The sequence below is a fragment of the Brassica napus genome, chromosome C8 (assembly GCF_020379485.1).
Source record: "Brassica napus cultivar Da-Ae chromosome C8, Da-Ae, whole genome shotgun sequence".
Taxonomy (NCBI): Eukaryota; Viridiplantae; Streptophyta; class Magnoliopsida; order Brassicales; family Brassicaceae; genus Brassica; species Brassica napus.
The window spans coordinates 46757702-46780016 of NC_063451.1; the positions used below are offsets into that span (position 1 = coordinate 46757702).

General features: G+C 36.4%; 3 protein-coding genes and 1 pseudogene across 5 annotated transcripts; 1 reads left to right on the forward strand and 3 right to left on the reverse strand.

Moving 5' to 3' along the window:
• Nucleotides 1-824: 824 nt before the first annotated feature.
• Nucleotides 825-5141, reverse strand: LOC125591314. 3 transcript variants are annotated; one of them, XM_048765323.1, is made up of 7 exons: nucleotides 5076-5141; nucleotides 4956-5008; nucleotides 4692-4841; nucleotides 4466-4633; nucleotides 4137-4378; nucleotides 2218-4066; nucleotides 825-2128 (listed from the first exon to the last, which is right to left on the reverse strand). In XM_048765323.1, the coding sequence occupies exons 1-6, from the start codon at nucleotides 5094-5096 to the stop codon at nucleotides 3891-3893; spliced, it is 810 nt and encodes a 269-aa protein (XP_048621280.1). In that variant the 5' UTR covers nucleotides 5097-5141; the 3' UTR covers nucleotides 825-2128; nucleotides 2218-3890. The 3 variants fall into 3 exon arrangements, with proteins under 3 accessions (XP_048621280.1, XP_048621279.1, XP_048621281.1); XM_048765322.1 differs by having other exon boundaries at nucleotides 4692-4844; XM_048765324.1 differs by lacking the exon at nucleotides 4692-4841 and having other exon boundaries at nucleotides 5076-5133.
• A 668-nt stretch (nucleotides 5142-5809) lies between these two features.
• LOC106413614 lies at nucleotides 5810-7468 on the forward strand (annotated as a pseudogene).
• Nucleotides 7469-12646: 5178 nt separating this feature from the next.
• Nucleotides 12647-14901, reverse strand: LOC106412547 (plant intracellular Ras-group-related LRR protein 3). Its single transcript, XM_013853455.3, has 4 exons — nucleotides 14278-14901; nucleotides 13934-14162; nucleotides 13495-13661; nucleotides 12647-13422 (listed from the first exon to the last, which is right to left on the reverse strand). The coding sequence occupies exons 1-4, from the start codon at nucleotides 14631-14633 to the stop codon at nucleotides 12783-12785; spliced, it is 1392 nt and encodes a 463-aa protein (XP_013708909.1). The 5' UTR covers nucleotides 14634-14901; the 3' UTR covers nucleotides 12647-12782.
• Nucleotides 14902-16196: 1295 nt separating this feature from the next.
• On the reverse strand, nucleotides 16197-21963 carry LOC106412545 (protein DETOXIFICATION 31-like). The gene is made up of 8 exons (XM_013853453.3): nucleotides 20578-21963; nucleotides 19481-20022; nucleotides 19313-19399; nucleotides 18713-18769; nucleotides 18393-18631; nucleotides 16627-16745; nucleotides 16444-16530; nucleotides 16197-16351 (listed from the first exon to the last, which is right to left on the reverse strand). Exons 1-8 carry the CDS (start codon nucleotides 20935-20937, stop codon nucleotides 16283-16285), a joined length of 1560 nt encoding a protein of 519 aa, XP_013708907.1. The 5' UTR covers nucleotides 20938-21963; the 3' UTR covers nucleotides 16197-16282.
• Between the last annotated feature and the right edge of the window lie 352 nt (nucleotides 21964-22315).

Here is a 22315-nt window from a genome sequence, read left to right on the forward strand (position 1 = left end):
GGATCGCCAGAGAGATAGGGTTAGGGGTAGTATGGTCTTTTGGTCATTAATGAAAAGTGTATTTATGAAAATGTCTTTATACTACTGGTATACTTAAAATGTGGTAACAAAGAAAGCGTAGAAGTAAAATTTTTTCCAATTTATTTTAGTTACTTATTTAAAATTTATTTTTAGATATCATTTCAAGAACATATTTATGTTTAAATATTTATATTTGTGATTATTTTAAACATTTATATCAGTTTCCAATTTTTTCTGAAATTTTTTTGTGTATGTTTTTGGGTATAATTCGTTTAGATTCGACTAATAACACATCAGATTTAGATATGTTTTTTACTATTTTACAAGATCCACTTTGATATTTTTGTACATTAAAACCGGATACAAATTATAATTTCTTTTGTACGCTTCGCATTTCAAGTTACATATTTTATGTCTAGATCTATTTTAATAAAGAAAAAATATAATTATATACAATTTTTATCGAAAATTATCTCGCGCTTCAAAATCTAGTAATTTTACTTATAACTTAAATTTTAGATGATTTCTGCATCATTAGTTGAAGCTCAAGCAAGGCTTCGGCGAACTAGAAGAAAAGTGATCGGTTGTCTTAATTCATGTTAACATAATCTGTGAAGCGAAAACAAAATTCTACGGACTTATGCTTCTCTAGTGAGTAAAATTCATTGATTCACCCAAAAAGTAAGAGTCACTGTTTTGGTTGAGTTCTATTCAAAGTTGAAAGATATGGCCTTATTTTGTTTTCATTTTTGACAATCAATATATAACAAATACAAAACACAAATTGTTACAACCATCATAGATGTTTTCAACTATAAATACATTTTTCAAATTAGAAAAAAAAAATTGATTATACAAAATTCAGAACAACCCCACAAAATAAAGAAAGAAATAAGAAAAAACCTTAACTATTAGTAATAGTCTATTACAAACGAATCCTAATATTAACCAAAATCAAGAATCACAATAATAAAAGACCAATATGCTGAGTTTGTAGGCTGCCACATCACCAAAAATAATCAGCCAATCAGAGCATTTCGTTTGGACACATCAGACATGCTTAAGTTGCTTCTGGGCTTCATGTTTTCTTTTTATTTGGAGTGGGCTTCTCGGCTTTGTTCGCATCGTTTATGACCTTTATTTTTTTTTCACCTTTCGCGTGAACCCGATAAAGACGGAGATCACGAGGATTAGTCACGAGAGCTTCCCATTTACCTTTTCGTCTTCTCTGCTTGAAACCCTAGAGTCCTCAATCGATCTACTTCTTCTCAATCAAAACTCCTCTTCTTCTCAATCAATCAATTTCTTCTTAATGATTTCGTTTCAGTTTCCTCTATTCCTCATCCTTTATATACTGATTTACTTTTGTTTGAAAAAATCAAAACCCTTGATCTGCTCTAACCTAGATTCATGGCGATGAAACCGAATGGGAAGTCAATTGTCTCCTCTGGTTACGATGAGAAAGTCATGTTCTTCAAAGATGTCACGCTGGGTCACCACGAAGCTCAGTTGCAATTTCGCCTCATCCATTTATGGGAGATTTGAAACCCAGTAAAGAAGACGCTTATCGGCCTGGAGATGCTACTCATCGACGAACGGGTACGGTATCTGGGTGCCAACAAATGTAGATTTGACTACGGGTTTGTTCTACAATTTTTTTTGTTTTTTTTGTTTTTTTTCCTAAACTACTTTATTAATGAATATGTTTTCTTTCGGCTTGTAGCTATAAATGAAGATATCTGCATTTCGGCCTGAACCAACACCTTGTTTGCTTTAGCTGAATCAAACAAATCAGCAACGGGACCATAAATAGCATTGTGGTTTGTCCTATTCGGAGGCTGAGGAAAACTGGTCAAGCTCTCTCTGATCCATTTGTACTGCTAAGTTTCAACCTTTCATTGAAAATCTTCATACCCACAATCAAAAATTACAAAAACCTGACTCTATTGGATCATAATTTTGACTTTACCAGGACGATTCTCGATGCAGAAAACAGAGGAATCAGACTCTGCAACCCTAATTCCGTGGGGTGGTCTTGTTGAAATCTTGTGAAATTGAATTGAAATCGAGAACCGATGACAAATCGACCGGTTTAGGTAGCTTCTTCCTGCGAAGTTTGAAGTGAATAATAAGAGGAAGGGATTCAACAATGGAAGTGATGAATGGGAGGAGATTTTAAAACAAAAAGGTGCTTACTTTCTCGAGAACTTTGAGTCTTGTTCGTAGTAAAGTTTGTATTGTTTCTCTGCTCGCCCGGAAAGCCGTACGATCTGCGTCGTCGGAGACGTTCGCCGATTCGTACATCTTTACCACCCGTCGACGATTTACATCTCTGACTCTGGAAATCAAGGAGTTTTGTTTTGTTTTCGCTTTTGGACTAACTTTTTTTTAATTTGCAATGAAGACATTGGTCTTTCTCCAAAATTCTTTTTTAGACCTATTTTTGAAAAACGAACCCCTGTAGTTCTTCTACTTGTAGTTTTCTAACAAAGCATGCATGCATACATCTCTTTTGAGAAGTAGTTGAGTGTTGTTTTGTGATGATGACACATGTACTTTGATTTTGAAGCTTTCGTGGCTAAAAAACGTGCTCAGCACGCTCTTGGCCATCTACAGGTCCCAGTCATCCCAACCCCGAAAGGTTTTAAACCCAGTCTCAAAGTCTAACCGATTCTAAAGGTCTTGCCTTCTATTTCTTGCAGGAATTCACCTGTTTCATACGTTTGCTCGAGTTTTAAGCCACCATTAGTGGTTAGCTCTAACATAGTCTCTCACCGTTGTATTAACGAAATTAAATGCAAAAAGTAAAAGGGGAGTGAGAACTGGTGAGGTACATCTCTCTACGAAGAGATTCTTTCTGACAGTAAAGAAACTCATATGCAAGCTGTCTTATTCCTATTGCTTTACGTTTCTTTTATTTTCAGTTTTAACTATGGAAGTAAACAATATTATTACCATATACATTAGCTGCTCTTTTTCATGTTGCCATACGGTGCAGAACAGTGTGAATAAAAACAACAAAAGAACCATTTTTATGGCGTTGGTATACCATCTTTCTTCAAAGCTTAGCTTCAGACTCTTCACTGTTGAGACAAACAGTTAATCTAGCTTATTGTCAAGAACATGCTTTGTACATTAAATTTAAGTTTCAGTGTCTGAAACCAAACCCTGATATACCAAACATATCACATGTGTTCGTGATCATCTAGCTCTGATTAGTAATATCTCTGACTGGGATTCGTACTGCCTTCGGTTCTATCTCCACGCCCTCCCTTTTCATTTTGGGCAACGCACAGTTGGGAGTAAGAGATATGATTTTCAAACCCTGTTAGGCATTTTACTCTCTATGGAAGAAACTCGCTCCATCTCTATTTTATTTTTGTTTCGTTTTGCTTCGAAGAATGAAGTTCCATAGACTTAATAAGCCTCTTCATAATTTTACATTGTTTCTCACAGACCAAGTGCAAGAACAGAGAGTCTTGTGTATGATAAGGTAAATGTTAACTTTTAAGAATGAGATAGCTTGGCATGATCAACTGGCTTAGGTGGACAAGGGAGCCGAGGACTTGGATAAATATTTAATTTTGTGGAACGTAGATATGATAACCTTAAGTCTTTACTGAGAACTTGATTGGACAACCAAGTTTGTCAGTGTTATTACAGAGTTTTATCATAGAAAACAACACAGACGCATAAAAACATATTTAAAATCCAGACAAAACATAACATTCAACATCCAGAAAAGAGAAAAGGAGGAGGTGGCATTGCAAGACAGGTAAATAACAAGAGACAGCATTTGAGAGAGAGAGAGAGAGAGAGAGAGAGAGAGAGAGAGAGAGAGAGAGAGAGAGAGAGAGAGAGAGAGATTTCTAGTCGGTAGTCATGATCGACTTCTGATTTCCCTCAGATAGAATTGCTTTATCTTTCTCAGCCATAGCCAACCTAGCTGCTTTAGCTCTCTCAGCCTTAGCCAACCTAGCTGCTTTAGTTCTCTTACCCTTAGCCAACCTAATTGCTTCAGTTCTCTCAGCCATAGCCAAAATACCTGAAACAAACATACAAATGAATGAACGGTTTTACACACACAAAAAAAAAGAATGAAGAATGTAACGTACGTGCGAGAGAGACGCCACCGCCGCTATCCTTTCTTAGTGGGAGGACAGCATTAACAACAAGATTAAAGCCTCCCACAGAACGTCCGCTAAGTATCAGAGCCTTTTCAACAGCATCTTTTCCACGGAGATGAACGAAAACCACTTCCTCCAAAACAGAACAATAGGATCCAGGGAAAACCCCACGTGCCATCTCCTCGACCTCATCCTCAGCAAGGGAAGTATCAAATCCTGTAACATTCAATCTAAAATAGCAGGACATCATATTAGGACAAGAACAAACAGGTTAATAAATAAGAAAGGAAAAAATAAAATTAAAAAAATCAATTTACACGCGCTGTCGGTATTTGTCTTGTGCTTCGGGAGTAGCAAAGAAATGGTCAAGGCGATTGCTGTCAAAAGGGTAAGCCGTAAATCGTAAAATACGTCCTCCCATGTCACTTCCATCAAACGTCAACGCCTTTTCTTCATCTTCTTCGTTAACGTAGATTAATCCGCATCTGTAACACACAAAGATTATTATAGACGATCAAGCTGGAGGAGGAAGAAGTCACAAACCTGCAGAGAATAGTACGATTGAAGTCGAGTTCGTGAGCAAAAGCATGTATTAGCTTTATTCCACGTGATGCGAAGTGTTTTCTCAGGCCCTCTTCAACAACATCCTTACGAGAGGAACTATCGTATCCCTCAACCGCAATCCTTCTAATGCTGCTTTATTATTGCAAAAGGATATTAATTAATTAATTACCGTGAGACACAATAACACATGATCCATCTAATTAGATATACAAATCTCAAACAAAAAAAAGAAAAGAAACGAACCTGCTCTTTCGAATCGCTGCATCACTACCGTTCAATTCCAGACCTTCCACACCCTAAAGTAAATAAGATCTAATCAGACAACTAATTCGAGAAACCGAAAGCGATGATAAGAATAATTACTTTGATCACGGATGCGTCCATGGCGACAGACTGCTGCGCTAGGTTTTTTCTTCGAGAGGGCGATAAAGATATTTTGAATTTTTTTTGGTCTTTATAGAGAGTCTCGACTTTAATTGTTATTCTGGTTTTGGGCCGTAACCGTCCTGCTCGTTGGGTCTGCAGTTTAACTTAGGCCTGGACTAGGCCCACTCATCGATATCCTTCCTCCAAGCCAGGGGTGGGCACTTCGGTTATTTTCACGGTTCGATTCGGTTTAGTCAGTTCGGTTCTAATATTTTTTTTAACTAATGTAAACCATAGTTTGTTTGGTTCGGTTTGTGTTCGGTTCGGTTTACATTCGGTTTGGTTTATATTCGGTTCAGTTTGTATTTGGTTTGATTTGTATTTGATTCGGTTTATTTTTTGGATCAGTTTAATTAGATTTTTCCTAAAGGAAATTATGTTTTACAACATAAATTATGTAAACATAAACTATGTGAACTAAATTCAATATAAAACTCAAACAAAAACCTTTAAAAAATCACAAAGTATATATAAAAATTAAAACAAATGAAAATTAACTAAAATAAAAAAAACTAACATCACTAAAATTAAAAAGCCTCCAATAAATGAAATATTTTAAAGCAAGTAGTTTGATAGTTATATATTAGGTCAGAAAAATATATGTTAATCAATAAAAAATAGAAAATATGTGGTTTAGTATTAGAATTTTAGTATGTTAGTATTATTAATATTTTTAATTTAAATAATTACAAAACACATCGGTTTCTCAGTTCGGTTCGGTTTAAAACCGAACCATTCGGGTTGGAAAAATATTCAACCGAAATATAATTTGTTCGGTTTGAATCGGTTTCGGTTCGGTTGGTTCGGTTTAACTTTGTTCGGTTCAGTTTTTTTGTCCACCCCTACTCCGAAGCATTAACATTTCGAAAGAAGAGGAAAGCGATCATTGTTGGACTATTTTGCGCTCACGTCAGCACTTATCAGGCTGTCGTCATGTATTGGTGCTCGAGAAATCTTCAAGATATTTCTCCTTCTCGAGTAGGAGGCGTTCCTCAAACAATGTTTCTTTGGAGTAGTTTCTTTCCTTGATCACAACCCCCTTTCCTTGACTAAAGTTCTTATCAACATTTAATTACTAAAATAATTACAAAGAGACTTTAATGGTGGTTATGGGTTAATCATGCTCTTATATATGGGTTCGGAAGTCGTATCCGCCGTGAAAAACATGCAGCAACCTTTACTTAGATGATGTTTAAGACCCACACTTGCCTTATTACCGGCGAGTTTACTTGGCGGCGTTGATAGAGATCAAGTTTCTATTCCACCTTGCAGCTCCGGTTCTCTTCGTCTACGTGATCAACAATGGCATGTCCATGCTCACTCGTATCTTTGCCGGTCGGATGGGAAGTATGCAACTGGCCGCAGCTTCTCTAGGAAACAGCTGTTGTTCACTTTCGGTCTCATGGTACTATTCACATTTTCTCTCTAACAAAAATCAAATCTAAAATGAAATACTACTTCATCTAACAAAGATGAATTTTAATAATGTTTTATATTTGTATCACAAATTAATGCATTTGTTTTGTGATTATCAGTTTTCGATAAAGTAAACCAATAGCAATTCCATAAACACAATTAATTTCTTTATAGCTACAATTTACTATTACTATATAGTACAAAATTTATACAAACAGAAATATATGTTTATGAAACAACTTTTGAAGAAAATATTATTCAACATTTTTCGTTTGCTTGCTGGTAACATAGCTTGGAATGGAAAGTGCAGTGGAGACATTATGTGGGCAAGCCCACGGAGCTCACAGATGCGACATGCTCGGCGTCTACTTACAGAGATCCACCGTGGTTTTACTCCTCACCGGACTTCCGGTGACGTTACTCTTCATCTTCTCTACACCTCTCCTCACTTTACTCGGCGAGCCAGCTGACGTGGCATCAACGGCTTCCATCTTTGTCTACGGTATGATCCCTATGATCTTCGCTGACGCATGTAACTTCCCTATAAAAAAATTCATCCAGTCACAGAGCATCGTCACGCCTAGCGCTTACATCCCAGCCACCACGCTCGTCCTCCACTTACTCCTCTCATGGCTCGCCGTCTTTAAGCTCGAGTGGGGCTTGGTTGGTCTCTCCTTGATTCACAGTCTCTCGTGGTGGATCATTGGCCTCAGATCATGTATATTAAGATGAGCCCTAGATGTCGCCGGACGTGGGTTGGGTTTAGCTGGAAAGCTTTTGACGGCTTCTGGGACTTTTTCCGGTTATCAGCGGCTTTGCTCTGCCTTGAGGCTTGGTATGCTCAGATTCTTGTTCTCCTCGCAGGACTTCTCAAAAACCCTGAACTCGCTTTGGATGCCCTAGCAATATGGTAATTTTCAAAACTATAATTTATTTTGCCTTATCTATAGTGAATTTAGTTTGGATTTCAATTCTAAATTTAAATAAACAATTGTGGATCGTTTTTTTGTTACTAATGAAGATCGAAGAGCAAATTTTGTTGGATTAAGCTTGAAAGAAAATGAATCTTAAGATATAAGTTAAAGATCTAATCCTACCGAATTATGGTTTTGTAAAAGGATTAGGAAAATGAAATATGAAATATCTTAAGTTCATAGAGTTTAGGAGAAATCTAATCTCTATATAAGAAGATACCAATGTGTGGTATAACTTATGAGTTTTGTGATTGTGTGAGAGCTTTAGGTTTTTGAGTGAGTTTTCCTTAAGATTAATAAGAGAGTTATTCTTATCATTGAGTTTTATACAATTCAAGATTTTATATTTGGTATCAGAGCTTTAGGTTCTTAAGATCATTGTTCAGATCGGGACACTGTTCACCGGTGAATACTGTTCACCAAAGGATCTTAAACCTAACGTCTAACCCGAGCAATGGGAGACGAACTTGTAACGACGAAGAAAACGGAAGAAGAGCTTTTGAGCTTCGAACCTCTCATGATGTACACGAGAACAGAGATCGATGCTAACAAACAGGTTGAGAAGATGTGAAATCATCAACCATTATTAGATCTACATACCCAAGCACCTAGAAATCCCCCAGAACCTCCAGATTTCCCTAAATTTGACGGTACAAAGCTTCATGAATGGATGGAACGATGTGAACGACTTTTCTCGAGCATCATGATGATTCATAGTCTTCGGCAACATGCAACGTATATTCTCTCTCACTACGGTTCAAAGAACAGCATGGTTCTTAAGCAATGGCGGCAACAAGGTAACAAGCTAAACCCTTCGTTAGTGAGAGGAATCTCACAGAAACTCTGCCACATTTCTCAGAAGTTACATACATGTATTTCTTTCCATCCTCAGTTGCAGACTGAGTATCATATCCGTGAAGATATATGTCTTTAAAACTCAACAAATTCCTTTTAGAACTTGGAGAATATATAGCATTATTTATGGAAAATTTTGTTCCATTCGGCAACTTAAAGTTTGCTTTACCAGTTCCTTCAATCACGTCTGCAGGACCTGATATTGTATTGACGATAATTCTTGTCGGTTTTATATCAGAGAAATATCTCTTTTGTCTCAGAATAGTGTGCGTTGTTCCACTATCTGGTATGCATATTTCACGAATCCGTTTCATGGATTTTGCTCCATTAGCATTTTGATCCATTTCTGAAATTGTCATAAATATTAATAAAAGAAAGAATAAAATTCATTCATATAATAATCATATAAGGAAACACACAATAATTATACATTAAGGTGACGTTAAAAACATCATTATTTGTTTAAAACAGGAAATATAATAATTACACATGACAATACTGAAAACTATTCAATAGTCTTATTATACGCATTTTGGCTCTCTTCAGGAGTAATCTAGTCCAGCTCATTTGTGAAGTCGGAGGCATCGTGGTACGATGTCCCTTCAAAGTTTTCAGTGAGGTTCACTTCTTTAGCTTTGCCTTTCGTGGATTCTTGATATAACTTACAGAGATGTGGAGGAGTACGACAGGTACGAGACCAATGTCCTTTACATCTACATCTGTAACACACTGTCCCACGCTTCTGGGTGGTATCCTCGTGACTTTCTTTACCCTTGGAAACTTGTTCGGTTCTAAACCATTTGTTAGATCCCTTCCATTTGGGATTGTAAGTTTTTCCACGTTTATTATTGAAACGGCGACCATAACCGCGGTTGGTCTGGTTTCTCCTTTCCGAATTTTCTATCGCTGTAGCATTCACTTCAGGAAATGTTCTGGGTCCCGTAGGTCGGGAATTGTGGTTTTTGATCAAGAGCTCATTGTTCTTTTCAGCCAACATGAGCGCAACCATCAATTCAGAAAATCTCGTGTACCCGCATTTTCTGTAAATTTCGGGCAAGAAGTGAAGCTGTTTGTGGAAAGTGTTATATGTTTTATTCATCATTTCTGCCTCAGAGATAGGATTACCACAATACTTCAGGAGTGCAACTATCCTCAGGACAGCGGAATTGTAATCCCCATGATATTAGGAGTTTTCAAGGCTCGTAAGACAAATGTTGTAGTATAGTGAATGTCGAACCAGTTCTGAGGGATATCAAAGCACTGAGAATGCAAGTACTCACTTAATCTAAGTGCAACCAATGATTTAGATGGGTTTTAAACTACTACTAATGCTAGAAAGCAATAACAGAATGATATTTTCTTGACTAAGGGAAAAGAGAACTCATGGGCATAAGGATTAGACCTTGGGTGATCAAGTATCGAACTAAGGATGGCAAATGATCAATCAAACTATCAACCTTAAGCCTAGACACAATTCTAAGCAAGCTTTATGTCTAGATGAATGCTCATTTGCTAACATATCTCAAACATCAAATGTCTTTGGTTGAATAATATGAAAGCAATCATTACTAACAAGTCTATTAGCTATCTTAGCACCTTTAACAATAAATGTCTTTGGCAAAGTATACTAAAAGCCTAGGAGAGTTGTCTCAGGCATTTAATCAAACACCTTTTGGGTGGGAAATGTCTATTGATCAACTTTTGAGTGGCCAACTCAGAAGATGCATTATGAATACTCTACTAGCAAGGAACAAGAATGATCTACACTAAAACATCGTAGAACTAACCTAATCACCCTTGATCTCCCTAACCCATAAATTCAAAAGGTGATTACTCACTAATCTCCATGATTCCTCTTAAACTCATATTGGATTTCAGATTAATCATGTAGAGAAATAGATAAGAAATCAACAAGAACACAAGATGAAAGCAATGAAATCTGAATCAAAAGAAGTTTTCACTCGTTCTTTTCTCCCCAAAAGAGATTCTCCTGCCTCCAATTGCTTACAAAAGTACTTAACTTAGGTTTAGAAAGTGTAAAACATCAAAACAAATGACAAAAAGGCCCCTGAAATAACATAAAAATCATCCAAGCAAAACACGCGAAGTGACCTAGCATAGTCGCTCCAGGAGGTCGTTCCCGACGCGTTTTTTCGTGTCTCGCCGCGTCAAAATGCGAGTGACTTGAGCTGGTCGCTCTGGCTGGGAGTGACTTGAGGTAGTCGCTCTGGACTGGTCGCTCTGGCTGGGAGCGACCTCGGTAGGTCGCTCTGAGAGGTCGCTCCAGGATGCTCGAACAGGGTGGATATGCCTCTAGTAAATTGGTCATAACTCCTTTATTACATCTTCAAATGACTTGAAACCACTTCCATTAGAAATCTAACTCAATTTTCTGTGTCTCCACAAAATCTTAGCAACAGAAGATTTCTCTAAAGGCTCCATCCATGCTCATCTTTCACCCTCTTTTGGATCACAATGCTCCCAAACATCTCAAATCACTCCATGGCACACTCCAGCACCTAATAAGGACAATGAATGCAAAATGCAACATAGACATGGCTAAATCATAATCTATATGATAAAAATGCTCATGGATGAATGGATAGAACAATGCAAATATGCAAGATATCACCCCAACCTTTTGAAAATCTTGGAACCTCAGATTTTTCCACTCTTCTAGAGCGTGAGGGAGGTTAATTTGTCTCTGGTTATCGAACCTTTCTTTTAAAGCTTGTCACAGTCCAGCTAGGTCCTCGACGCTTGCATAGTCGTGCGTTAGATTTTCATCTAAATCCTTCTTCATGAAGATTATCGGTTCGGCTATATGCTCGGATGGCGATTTGTTACCGATTATAATTGTTTCGGTAATCTTTTTCATCACTAGATATGGTTTCACGTTTGTGACCCATTCGACGTAATTTTCGCCAGTTATTTTCACAGCCAGGAACTGGAGTTTCTCGATGTTTGCCATTTGTATTTCTAAAACACAAAATAATATATTTTATTAAAATTTCGTAATATTAAAACGAACCATTTATATTAATAATACACGCAATTACAAGGAGAACCAACACATAGAAAAGTAAACGACATTAAGCGTAAATTCTCTAGGAGCAAATTCTCCAATAAAAAGACCGTACATAGAAGCAAAAATAAAAATTGCACACAAGACCAAAAATATGCGAATCATCTTTCTTGCAATGAAAAATCGGAATGAAGCGATTTGAAAATATTTAAGAGAATATGAAATGTTTTGGATGAAGTAAATGAGTGATGAAAAACACTGTTCATAGCCGTTTGAAAAGGGAAAAAATTTTGAAATTTTTCTTTGTGACCGTTGGGATTAAATCGAGTGCACCAAAAATCAGTATGAAAATATCGTATTAAACAGTCAATCAAATCTATATAATTTCATAAAAATTAATAAAAGTAAAAATTATGGCAACAAATCATGCGACGACTCAGCCGGTCAATGCAAAGTAATAAATAAATTATATGGCGGCTCGGCCGACCAATTAACAATAAACAGAATATAAGGCGGGTCGGTCGACCAATAAATTAATTAAATTATTAATAAATAATATAGGCGGTATTCCGGCCATTTTAACATGATATAAATAATAGTAGGAGCAGTATACCGACCATTATAGTAGAATATAAATGATACAAATAAATTTTACCAAATTAGAGAACGATCGTGGTGATAACGTGTTATGAAAAGAACCGAAATTTTATTGTATCGCGAGAGTTTAAATAGGAGCGGAATTTTATATCCGTAGAAATAAATAACACTGATAGAAAGAGTTTATTATTAAGTGAGAAGAGAAGTGGGAGGGATGATTTTCAAATGATCGAAATCGTTTATATAGTAGGTAAAAAGTAGAATAGTACAGCGGACCCCGCATCTTTTATATTTTGATGCCTCCCTTTCTTACTTTCATAACAATAATTTAATTTTGTTTTCAATTTTTTTTTGTCATCCGACATTTGATTGGACTAAAATAAAAAAAAACTTTTCAATAACAACGGGCCTAGGCCATGATTATCCCTAAAAAACCCACAAGTTGTTAAAAAAAAAAAATTGAAAAGCAAACCAATCGCGGACCACCACGTGTCAGTGGGACCCGCGAACAGTGTAAAAAACTCACTAAGATCGGTTCTTAATTAGTAGTTTTTGTAACCGATCTTTAAGGGTTTTGTAGGGGCCCACGCACTAAGAAACCCACTAAAGACCCCGGATAATCATGCTCTAAGAACGATTACTGAGGGCCAATTTGCATATAGAATATGACAGTATACCGTCTTGACTTAAAACTATGAACTTTTTCTACAAAAAAAAAGTCAAAAGGTATAACCAGAAAGAGTTATCAAAGACATTCACGTACACAACAAATAAATTTTAGAGCAGTTGATCCATATACGAGTCTTCTTTAGGCTTGTTAGCTCCACCACTCTGAGTACCACCAGAAAGAAGATTACTAACAATGGAGCTTCCCCAAGAAAGCCAACCCGTTACTCCACCTTGTTGCTTCTCAGCTTCAATCACACTCCTCATTTGCTCTTCCTCAACCATCTCTTCCCATCTCTTCCTCATATACTCTCTCACACCTTCAGCGCCTTGGTTAACCATCTCTTGCGGAGGGAACTCCAACGGGTTCTGGTCCAAGTTCAGCTTCTCCAGCTTCTCCAACCTGAAAAACGAGTCCGGCAAGACTCTGATCTGGTTGTTGCTGACATCTAGCTCCTTGAGGTTAGCTAAATCAGAGATGGTGTCGGGTAGCTCAGTCAAGTCGCTGAAGTTGCTGCTCAAGTTCAAGACTTCGAGGCTCGTGAGTCTCCCTATAGCGATCGGAAGGCCGTGGATCTCGTTCATGTGCGCGTCTAGATACCTTAGAGACCGCATCTCGCATATGGAGTTAGGGAAGAAACGGAGTTTGTTCAAATGGATTGATAGCCTTTCCAGGTTGAGTAACCCGTATCCAATGTTTGCAGGGAGAGAAGCCAAGTTGTTGAAGCTCGCGTCTAACTCCACTAGTGACCTAATTACAAAAGAAAAACAACTCTCTTCAGCATCAGACTAAAGGAAACAAAACGTATTATAATCACAAAACCTGCACTGAGTTATGCTCTCCGGGAGATAAGTTAGCTTGTTCCCGGATACGTTTAAGACCCTCAGGTTAAGTAACAGTCCGAAAGAGTCGGGAAGAGACTCGAGAAGGTTTGAAGATACATCAAGCTCCTCTAGCTTCTCAAGCCCTGAGATTGTATCAGGTAGTAACTGCAAATGATCAAGATCTCGTCATGTTTAGTTCCATTGTTCACATGAAGCAAGATTCATATAGCTAAATCCAAAACCTAGGCATCGAAAGTTTCGTGCTTTACTAAACAAAACTAAGCAACATTGTTCGAGCAAACAGTATCTATCGAAAGTTTCAAGCTTTACAGTATCCACGAACAAACATTCATGTGGGAACGATTCAAGTTTCGTGCTTTACAGAACAAAACTAAGCTTACATCGTTCGGGTATCAATCGAAAGATTGGTGCTTTACCTTGAGATCGTTGCGAGAGAGATTCAACGAAACCAAAGAGACGTTATTCCCTAAAGCTTCAGGGAGAAGCTTAAGCCGACGATCAGAGAGATCAATCCTCTCAACTCCTCCACCATTGAGAATCTCAAGAACCTCCTCGTTCACTTCATCGCCACCGTCCAACGACTCAACCGCCGAATCATAAACCTCACTCAGCTTCTCCTCCAAATCCCTAAGCTGCTTCTCGTACCTATTTGAACAGAGTATAATCAATGTATTAATTAAAGTTTGTTACAATGTTCTAAACCAGTTGGTTATCTCTTAACCATAATAAACCGGTATACACTAATCTAATAGTTAGTTACCCTTCGTGAACTTCCTCCAACTTCACAACCGTAACGTAGATCTGTTCCTCCTTGGCAGCATCCTCGGTAGACAACGAGGATGGATCAGTCTCTCGGATCTGAGCGATCTTGGCTCGAGCGGAGGAGACGGACGAAGGATCGGGGCGAGGGCCTAGCGAGGTGAAGACGTGGAGGGTCTGTGTGATTGTGCTGGGGATCGATTCGATCAGGGTGGAGATGACGTGGGGGTTTGTGAGAAGAGGGTAGCGATTGGCGAGGGAGTGTTGGATGGAGAGAGACGGTGGCGCGTGTGAAGCGGGATCGGAGTGGTGGAGGGCGTAGGAGAGTAAGGGGAAGATCTCGAGATCGTGATCCATCTTTTGTGTTGATTTCGCAGAGGAGAGAGTAGTGTTGTTATATACAAAACCTTTAAACCAAAAGAGGGATTAAGGATGATGTCAATAAAGAAGATCGAGACTTTTGTGGAAAGAAATATGAATCTGTAATGTTTTTGAGATAGCCAAAGTCTGATGAAGAAAGCAAAAGAGTGTATAAAGTGACTGTGACATTTGGATTGTATTTTCTGTATTATTATTTAGTCAACTGGGCCGGCCTTGATATAAAATAAAAAAATGGGCCGCTTTAATATCATCACTTTTATTAAAAACTGTAATGTAGTAAACGAAATATTCATGCTATACTTTTACGCATTCACCATTAAGGTTAGCAAATAATTAAAGAAAAATCTTCAGTGAGAAATTGATTACTCAAATTTGGATTTTCTTATTCATTATGCTGAATACTAGACTACTAGTGAGTTGTGATTATGCATGGACCTTTTTTTACAACATTGGTAAATCAAAAGGTCATTGACAAAAAAAAAAGGGTAGATCAAAAGGTATTATCAAACCATAAACAATTACAGCAGTAAGTAGTAGTTTCAGTTTTATTTGGAACCAGAATCTTTTTTTCATAAGAATCTGAATGGATCACTGTTTGGTTGCTTTTCTTCGAAAATTAAATTTTTTTTGGACTTGGGGGTTCGTGTTCCTTGTTTTTAGTGAATTAATTTTTTTTTAAACCATATTATTATTAAAGCTACGGCCGAAGTCGTACAGTTTTTTAAATGTTTTTACAAAATAAAGGAAACATGATATGAACCAGAAACAATCAGATCAATCTCTAATTGATAATGAGTTCGCAGCAGAACAACTCTAACCACGGTTCCCACGTCCTCTGTTTCCCCGTACGCGACTTGTTGAATGCCAATGCATCTCCTTAGCCTTTGTTGAGGGTTTAACTGGTCTTTTTCGAAGGATTATTTTGCCCGGAGGTGTCATGAGATCCATCGAATCCAAATCTTTTTCCAAATCTGATGAATCTTCTTCTTCCTCCGCACTGAACAATAAAGCAAATTTGTTAGAGCCAAAGTCAGGCTCAGCTGTTCTATTACCATCCATTTGGACCGTAGAAATTGTGTCAGCAATAGGAGTGGTGACTGATGATAATTTTTGAGCAGACTCCAAGATCGGAGACTCTATAAGGTCGTTGATGCAAATAACTGTTGGAAACATACACATGTTCTCAAGTATCGAGATTGTTGCAAGTGAATGAGGATCATCCTCGTTTGGATTAACTGGATCAGCGAGGAGAGTGTTAGAAAGAGATACCTCCATGCCCGAAGGAGTAGAAGACTCAGTAGGATCAGAATAGACCAAATGGGTTTATCACATGCTGACATGCATACCTGAGACTGTCACACTATCTTAATTGATTATACTAAATGGATCAACTAGATTTGATCGGGTCTTGGGATGTGTGAATCTATTCATTAACCGATTAGTAGTTCACGTGCTTTGCTCATTTTTCTTAAAGATATATACCAATTGTCAAAATTCAAAATGTTTATTGCTGAAAAAAAAAATGACGTATTTTGTCAGAGTATAATAAGTCAAAGCTGTTTAGAAAGGGAATCAAAATTCATAATGGTTCGGACAGAAAAATGTCGTAAAGTAAAACACTCTTGTTAGTTCAAAAGATTCTCTTTCTCTTCTGATCCTCCCCATTCTCTTATCCTCTCTTCTGCCATTGCAGCCTACAAACATATCGCTCAACTGATTAGAACAAATATTCAGTGATTAATTAGTTTCTTGTTTACTAACTCTAGTAAGTGTTTTGGTTCTTCACCTCTTTGTCCCAGTTGGTTTTGCAGATCATCCAAGTCAAAACTATCGATTGAACAAATGTTCCCGTCATCATCCCCCACCAGATTCCCTGATCAATATATATATAGTGTTTCCGTAAAATAAAAAACTCTAGTCTTTCGTCCCATTAATAAAAGGGTTTAGAAAGGATGTGTAATTTCATTACCATTACTCCATATTCAAGCTTAAATCCCAACAATAGACCAAATGGGACTCCAAATAAGTAATAGCAAGCTATGTTCACATAGGCAACAACCGCTTGCCATCCTGCTCCCACAGCCACTCCTACATAACCAAGTTTTATTTACCATAATAATGTCACATGCATCCGATAAAATTTGAACTCCATATATATATATAATATCATATAAATTCAATAAACCATTTCACTTTTATCCAACTAGTACTACTAATACTATTACTATTGAGTTACAGGTTTACGTACATCCCTTATTAAAGCAGAAACATTATAATAAATGCACTCACACTATAATAGACACGTGGTAGTCTCACAATGATTTGATAATAAATATACTAACACGTTCACACTATATTCATAAATGTGTTCATACTATATATTTTGTATTTTTTTTAATATAAAACTCACATGCATTGTTCCAATAAAACTTTGTATTTTTCGGTTCAAATCAAAACAAATAACGAATCAAAAGCTAAACTATATATATATTATTTTTATTGTTTACGGATAAAGTTGGGGAAAATACTTGTATATTTTGATTCGATTCATTATCCGTTTTGATTTGAACAAAAAAATATGGATATCCGTAACTCTACGAAACAAATCAAATACTAAAATACAATAAAAAAAAGCAAATCACAAATATCAATACTTTTAGAAACGGATATCAAATTCGATCTGTTATATGCATATATATATACATATATGTACAGAATTATATATATATATATATGCTATATATATTATAGTTTATATAAGTTTTACAATATTGTTATGAATTAAATTTATTATATTAGGTATTAAAATTTAAAAAGTTAAATAATATTTTATTTTTGTAATAAAATGTTATTATTAAAATTTTCAATTATTTTTAAAATTTTATTTTATTTACGGATCAAATCTGATATTCTTTAAAATTCTAAATCATTTTGGATATCAGAGTCACCGACTATCCAGGTGGCTAAAGATTGAATCGACATGAACGCCTTCAAATACCCAGATATTCGATATGTGTCCACCTCTATTTACGGATACAATTGATTTTTCTTTATATAAAAAAATTCACTAATGTCAAGGCCTTTTTAATTTTTAATTAATTTTAATTTTATCTTTCATGTATTATTTAGAACAAAAATGTCATTTAATATTAATTAACAATATTTTTATATATTTGTCAACTATTTCTATATACTTTTACATACACATACATGTGCACTTTGATGTGAGCACCTTGTAACTAAGTATTTACCATAACTGAAGTATCTATTTTTTTTTGGAAGTTGAAATATTTTTTTCTTAATGTTTCTTTCACTACCGACCAAATTGTAGTGAAATGATTTGTTATAATAATTTTCTTTTTTTTTTCTTGAACTATTATCCGTTTACAAACTATGATATGAAACCATTGGTTCGACATGACGATTATCTAAAATTCATAACATGAAATAAACAAATAATAGTATTTTTTGGTTTTTACCGAAAAAAAAACTAAAAATTCAAACATTCTAACCGAATAAACTAAAATAAATATTAATTTAAAATAATAGTTATATTTTAGGAGATTAAAAATCAAAAAAATAATCTATCCAGTTTAAATAGATTTAATGTGTTTTTATTAAAAATAACGAAACTAATAATCACATTCGCAATGCGCGGATTATTACCTACATAGTATTAGAGTTCAATAAAAAAAAAAATACTAGGAGTCCGAATGAGATTTTGATGAGTATTACCAGACAATACAGGTTGAACATTGTTGATGACAATGCAAAAGGCAAGCATTGGCGTGAGTTCTCTAACCACATTCCTAACAACTTCATCTTCCACAAACAAAACCGGGTACTCGTCTCGGAAGATGAGTAGGACCGCGGCTATAGCCATTCCCATTACTGACGATAATATCACGGCAACAACTAGAGAGAACTTGGCCGCTCTTGGGTGGCTAGCTCCAAGCTCATTTGACACTCTCACACTGCCAAAACATATTTATTAGCTTGGCACTTATGGATCTGTTGAAGTTGCAAAGAGTTAGTTTTCACACGGGGTATTTTACCTTACTGCTGCGTTTATCCCTACTGAAACCATTGCTGCCCATCCCAAAATGTTCATGCTTCATTTAACACACCGTTAAGGTAAACAAATAGTTAGACAATATTTTCTAATGAAAGTAGTGAAATTCGAATTTTCTTATTTTGTTTAGTTCTTATATTACGAGTTATTAATGAGTAGACGTGTATGTACGTCAATTCAATCCAGAAATATTAGATTAAAAATGTGTGAAATATTTAATTAGAGTATTAAACTATATTGGCCTCAAAAGACAAAACAAATAGACTACTAGGCACGTTAGGTCTACTCTTATTTAGAGAATCTTTGTGTTAATCTGAATAGATGAATAGAAAAAGAGATCATGGAAGTAAGTGAAAGAATGGTACTGAGACAGTATCCAATGGGATTCTATTTTTTTGCTCTATAATAGAGTGAAATATAAAAAAATGTTATTCTATTTTAATGTAAATTATAGAAGAAAAAATAGAGTCTCATTGGAGATGCCCTAAATAACCGGGAATGAACCTTAAATATCATGAAGAAATGATATAGTTTAAGAAAAGTGTTTATTATATTTTCAAGTACAGAGTATAATAAATTTTACCATATGGAGAGGGCAGCTACGGAGACTTCAGCATTCTTCAAATATCCAGCAAATAATACGAGTGCCATGAAATACCAAATCTCCAAACTACAAAGGTAAGAATATATATATTAAAGCGTTGGATCAAGTCTGGACCAAATTAACCGGGAAAACCGGTTTGAAAGTCACCAAAGCATGACAGCAGAAGCCAAGGACAATTTGATAAAACCCCACAAATTGTGAAAAGCCTCCCACGTGAATCCAGACCAAGCTTCTCCACAAGTACCACTAAATATATACACGACTTGTGCCACAACGATGAACCACCACGACGTGTTAAGCACAAAAGCCAAACCGGGAAGTCCCCAATGGAACTTAGACATTACTAGCCACGTGAGCAACGTGTGGATCACAAGAGCCACACCAGAGATTGCTGCCATGACCATGATCTTGCTTTGCGACTGCAAAAACTTTGCGCTCGGGAAATTTATGGCGTAGGCAAAGATTTGTGGGATCATGTAGATGGAGAATATTCCGGCCATGGCCGAGATCGCCGCGGTTTGGCCTATGAAGGTTAGGATTGGAGCGGCGAAGATGTAGAGAAGAGAAAGGATGAGAGCGGTTACGGTTAGAATCACCCATGAACGTTGTAAGTAAACGCCGAGCAGCGATACTTTTCCTGCTCCAAACGCTTGTCCGCATAACGTTTCCAACGCGCTTCCCATTCCAAGCTAGTCATGTTTGCAATTGCACCATACATGGACGTAAGAGCATTATCAATGGTAAACACTATATAAGTTTAAAAAAAAATTAAAAATTAAAATATAATTATATAATCATTTTATTTATTTTAAATAATTGAATCATTATATAAGTGACATATGCATGATGAATTCCTCATAAAAATATGAGAGTCTCTAAAAAAATTCTATCTACTTTCTCTCTTACTTTTGTATTATTTTAATTTATTTTGCTTGTGAATAATTATATGAGAGACTATATTGTTCATGCTATAAATTTAATATTTTTGATGACATACAATTGAAATAGTCAATATGCAAATAACACATCAACTTGTTCATATAACTACTATAGATTCTAAAATAAATTTGAAATTTTATTAATTTGCAAAGTATAGTCTATACGTAAGGCATCAATTTTACATCTATGCAAATAAAAACACAGCTCAAATGTACTAAAACTATTACAATAATCGAATGGTATTTAACCTAATAATAAATAGTTTTTGTCTTGTTTTTAAATATGCAAAATATTCACATGCGTACCATGATACCGAAGGAGAAACCGGCGATGACGGAGTTCTCAATGGAGACGGCAGCGAGGGCGATGGTGCTAATATGTCCGGCGAAAACCTGAGTGATGGCTCCTAGAGAGAACTGGGCCATCGATGTGAAAATGGCCGGGCCGGCTAGCTTCCATAGCTTCCTAGACTCAATTCTAAACTCCCTGGTGAAGTCTTTGACGTTGGAGATCGGCGGGATATCGACGGCGGTAGAGGAGAATGAGACAAGAGAAGATGCTCTGCTTCCGACTCCTAGATAATTCATCAATGCTTTCTGAGTTGCCTGGTCAAGTTCCTCCGTTGAGGTCAGAAACGGATCCATGAAACTGTTATCTTTCTCCATTCTCCTACCAAGAAAGAGAAAGATAGTCCTACGAGGTAAGAGAGAAGATAGAGGATCTTGCGATCTTATGTATCAATAGTTGTATAGACACTATTACAAGATTTTATAGGTCTTTATAGATTTTGTATTGTAGGAGTTTTTGGACATTGGTAAAAGACAGCGTTACACCAGTTAGACCATTATATTGACTTAGTGTTCTACAGTAAATTATATTATGTGTGTGTCGGTCCAGTGTTGTATAACTGTCATATGGAATCAAAAGGTGACGTATCTGATGTTTCGTCGCACGACTAGGTAAGGCTAAACAATAAAAGATAACAACACGCGGAGAAGAACGCAATTATATATAATTCATAAATGGTTATAGAAATATACAAAAGATTATTGACCATTAAGATCTTTGTTTCGTGGACTCCATATGTGCTGATCTTGCTACGTGCAAAGCAATCAGTGTGATATCCAGGAAGTGGGAAAACATAGTAAAACATTTTAATCAAATAGCTAAGTTCGTTGGCCAATGGAAGACACAATGATCTCACAGATACTTATTGGACTGTATCAAAGAACCAATGACATGGGCACAAAACTTTAGGCCATACATGAAATTTTACTGAACGTTGCATTGCACTCTTGTACCAAGTGATCGGCTAGTTACAGAATCGTAAGAGGCTGTCTTGGTTTAGGTACTAAAATTGCCCAAATTGAAACTGGAATAATCCATTTCCTAAATCAGAACCCACATGTCTTGTAAGAGTGGCTCACACGGCATCTTCTGTTCAAGCCCAAAGAGCCACATTAACGAAGCCCACAAGACAAAAGGATGATCAGACCAAATGCCAGTCTCAGAGACAAAAGAGTACGGCAATGACAGTGCAACTCTCCAACCGATTTGATTCTCTTCTATCCGTTGGAGAAGGAGATTGATACCTTTCTAGCTGTCATCATGAGCTGGCATTATACTTAGTCTAGATTGTTCTCATTGTCACTATAAAACCATGATGTAATCGTTTGTTACTTCTGTTTTCCAGAGCTTGGTAAAGAAAGATAACAATGGCCACATCTTCTGGTAAGCATGTGTCTGTGCAGAAGGCAGAAGCTCCATGTGACGGCAGCTGCCTAACTACTTTGCATTGAATGACAAGTTTATGTGTTTCAAAAAAAAGAGAGAACATAATGATATCCTTAATAGGGTTTTCAAGTTATTTAATGGGACATGAAGTGGACAGTTTGGTCGTATTGGGTTTATAGATTTGATATCCATTGTTTAACATTTTCACTCTCGTTTGGGTAATATTCTTGACGCAAACCACAAAACGGCACGCAGTCTCAAGGTTTTCATCTTGGTCTTGCACTAATTGAACCGAATTTAAGTTTAATG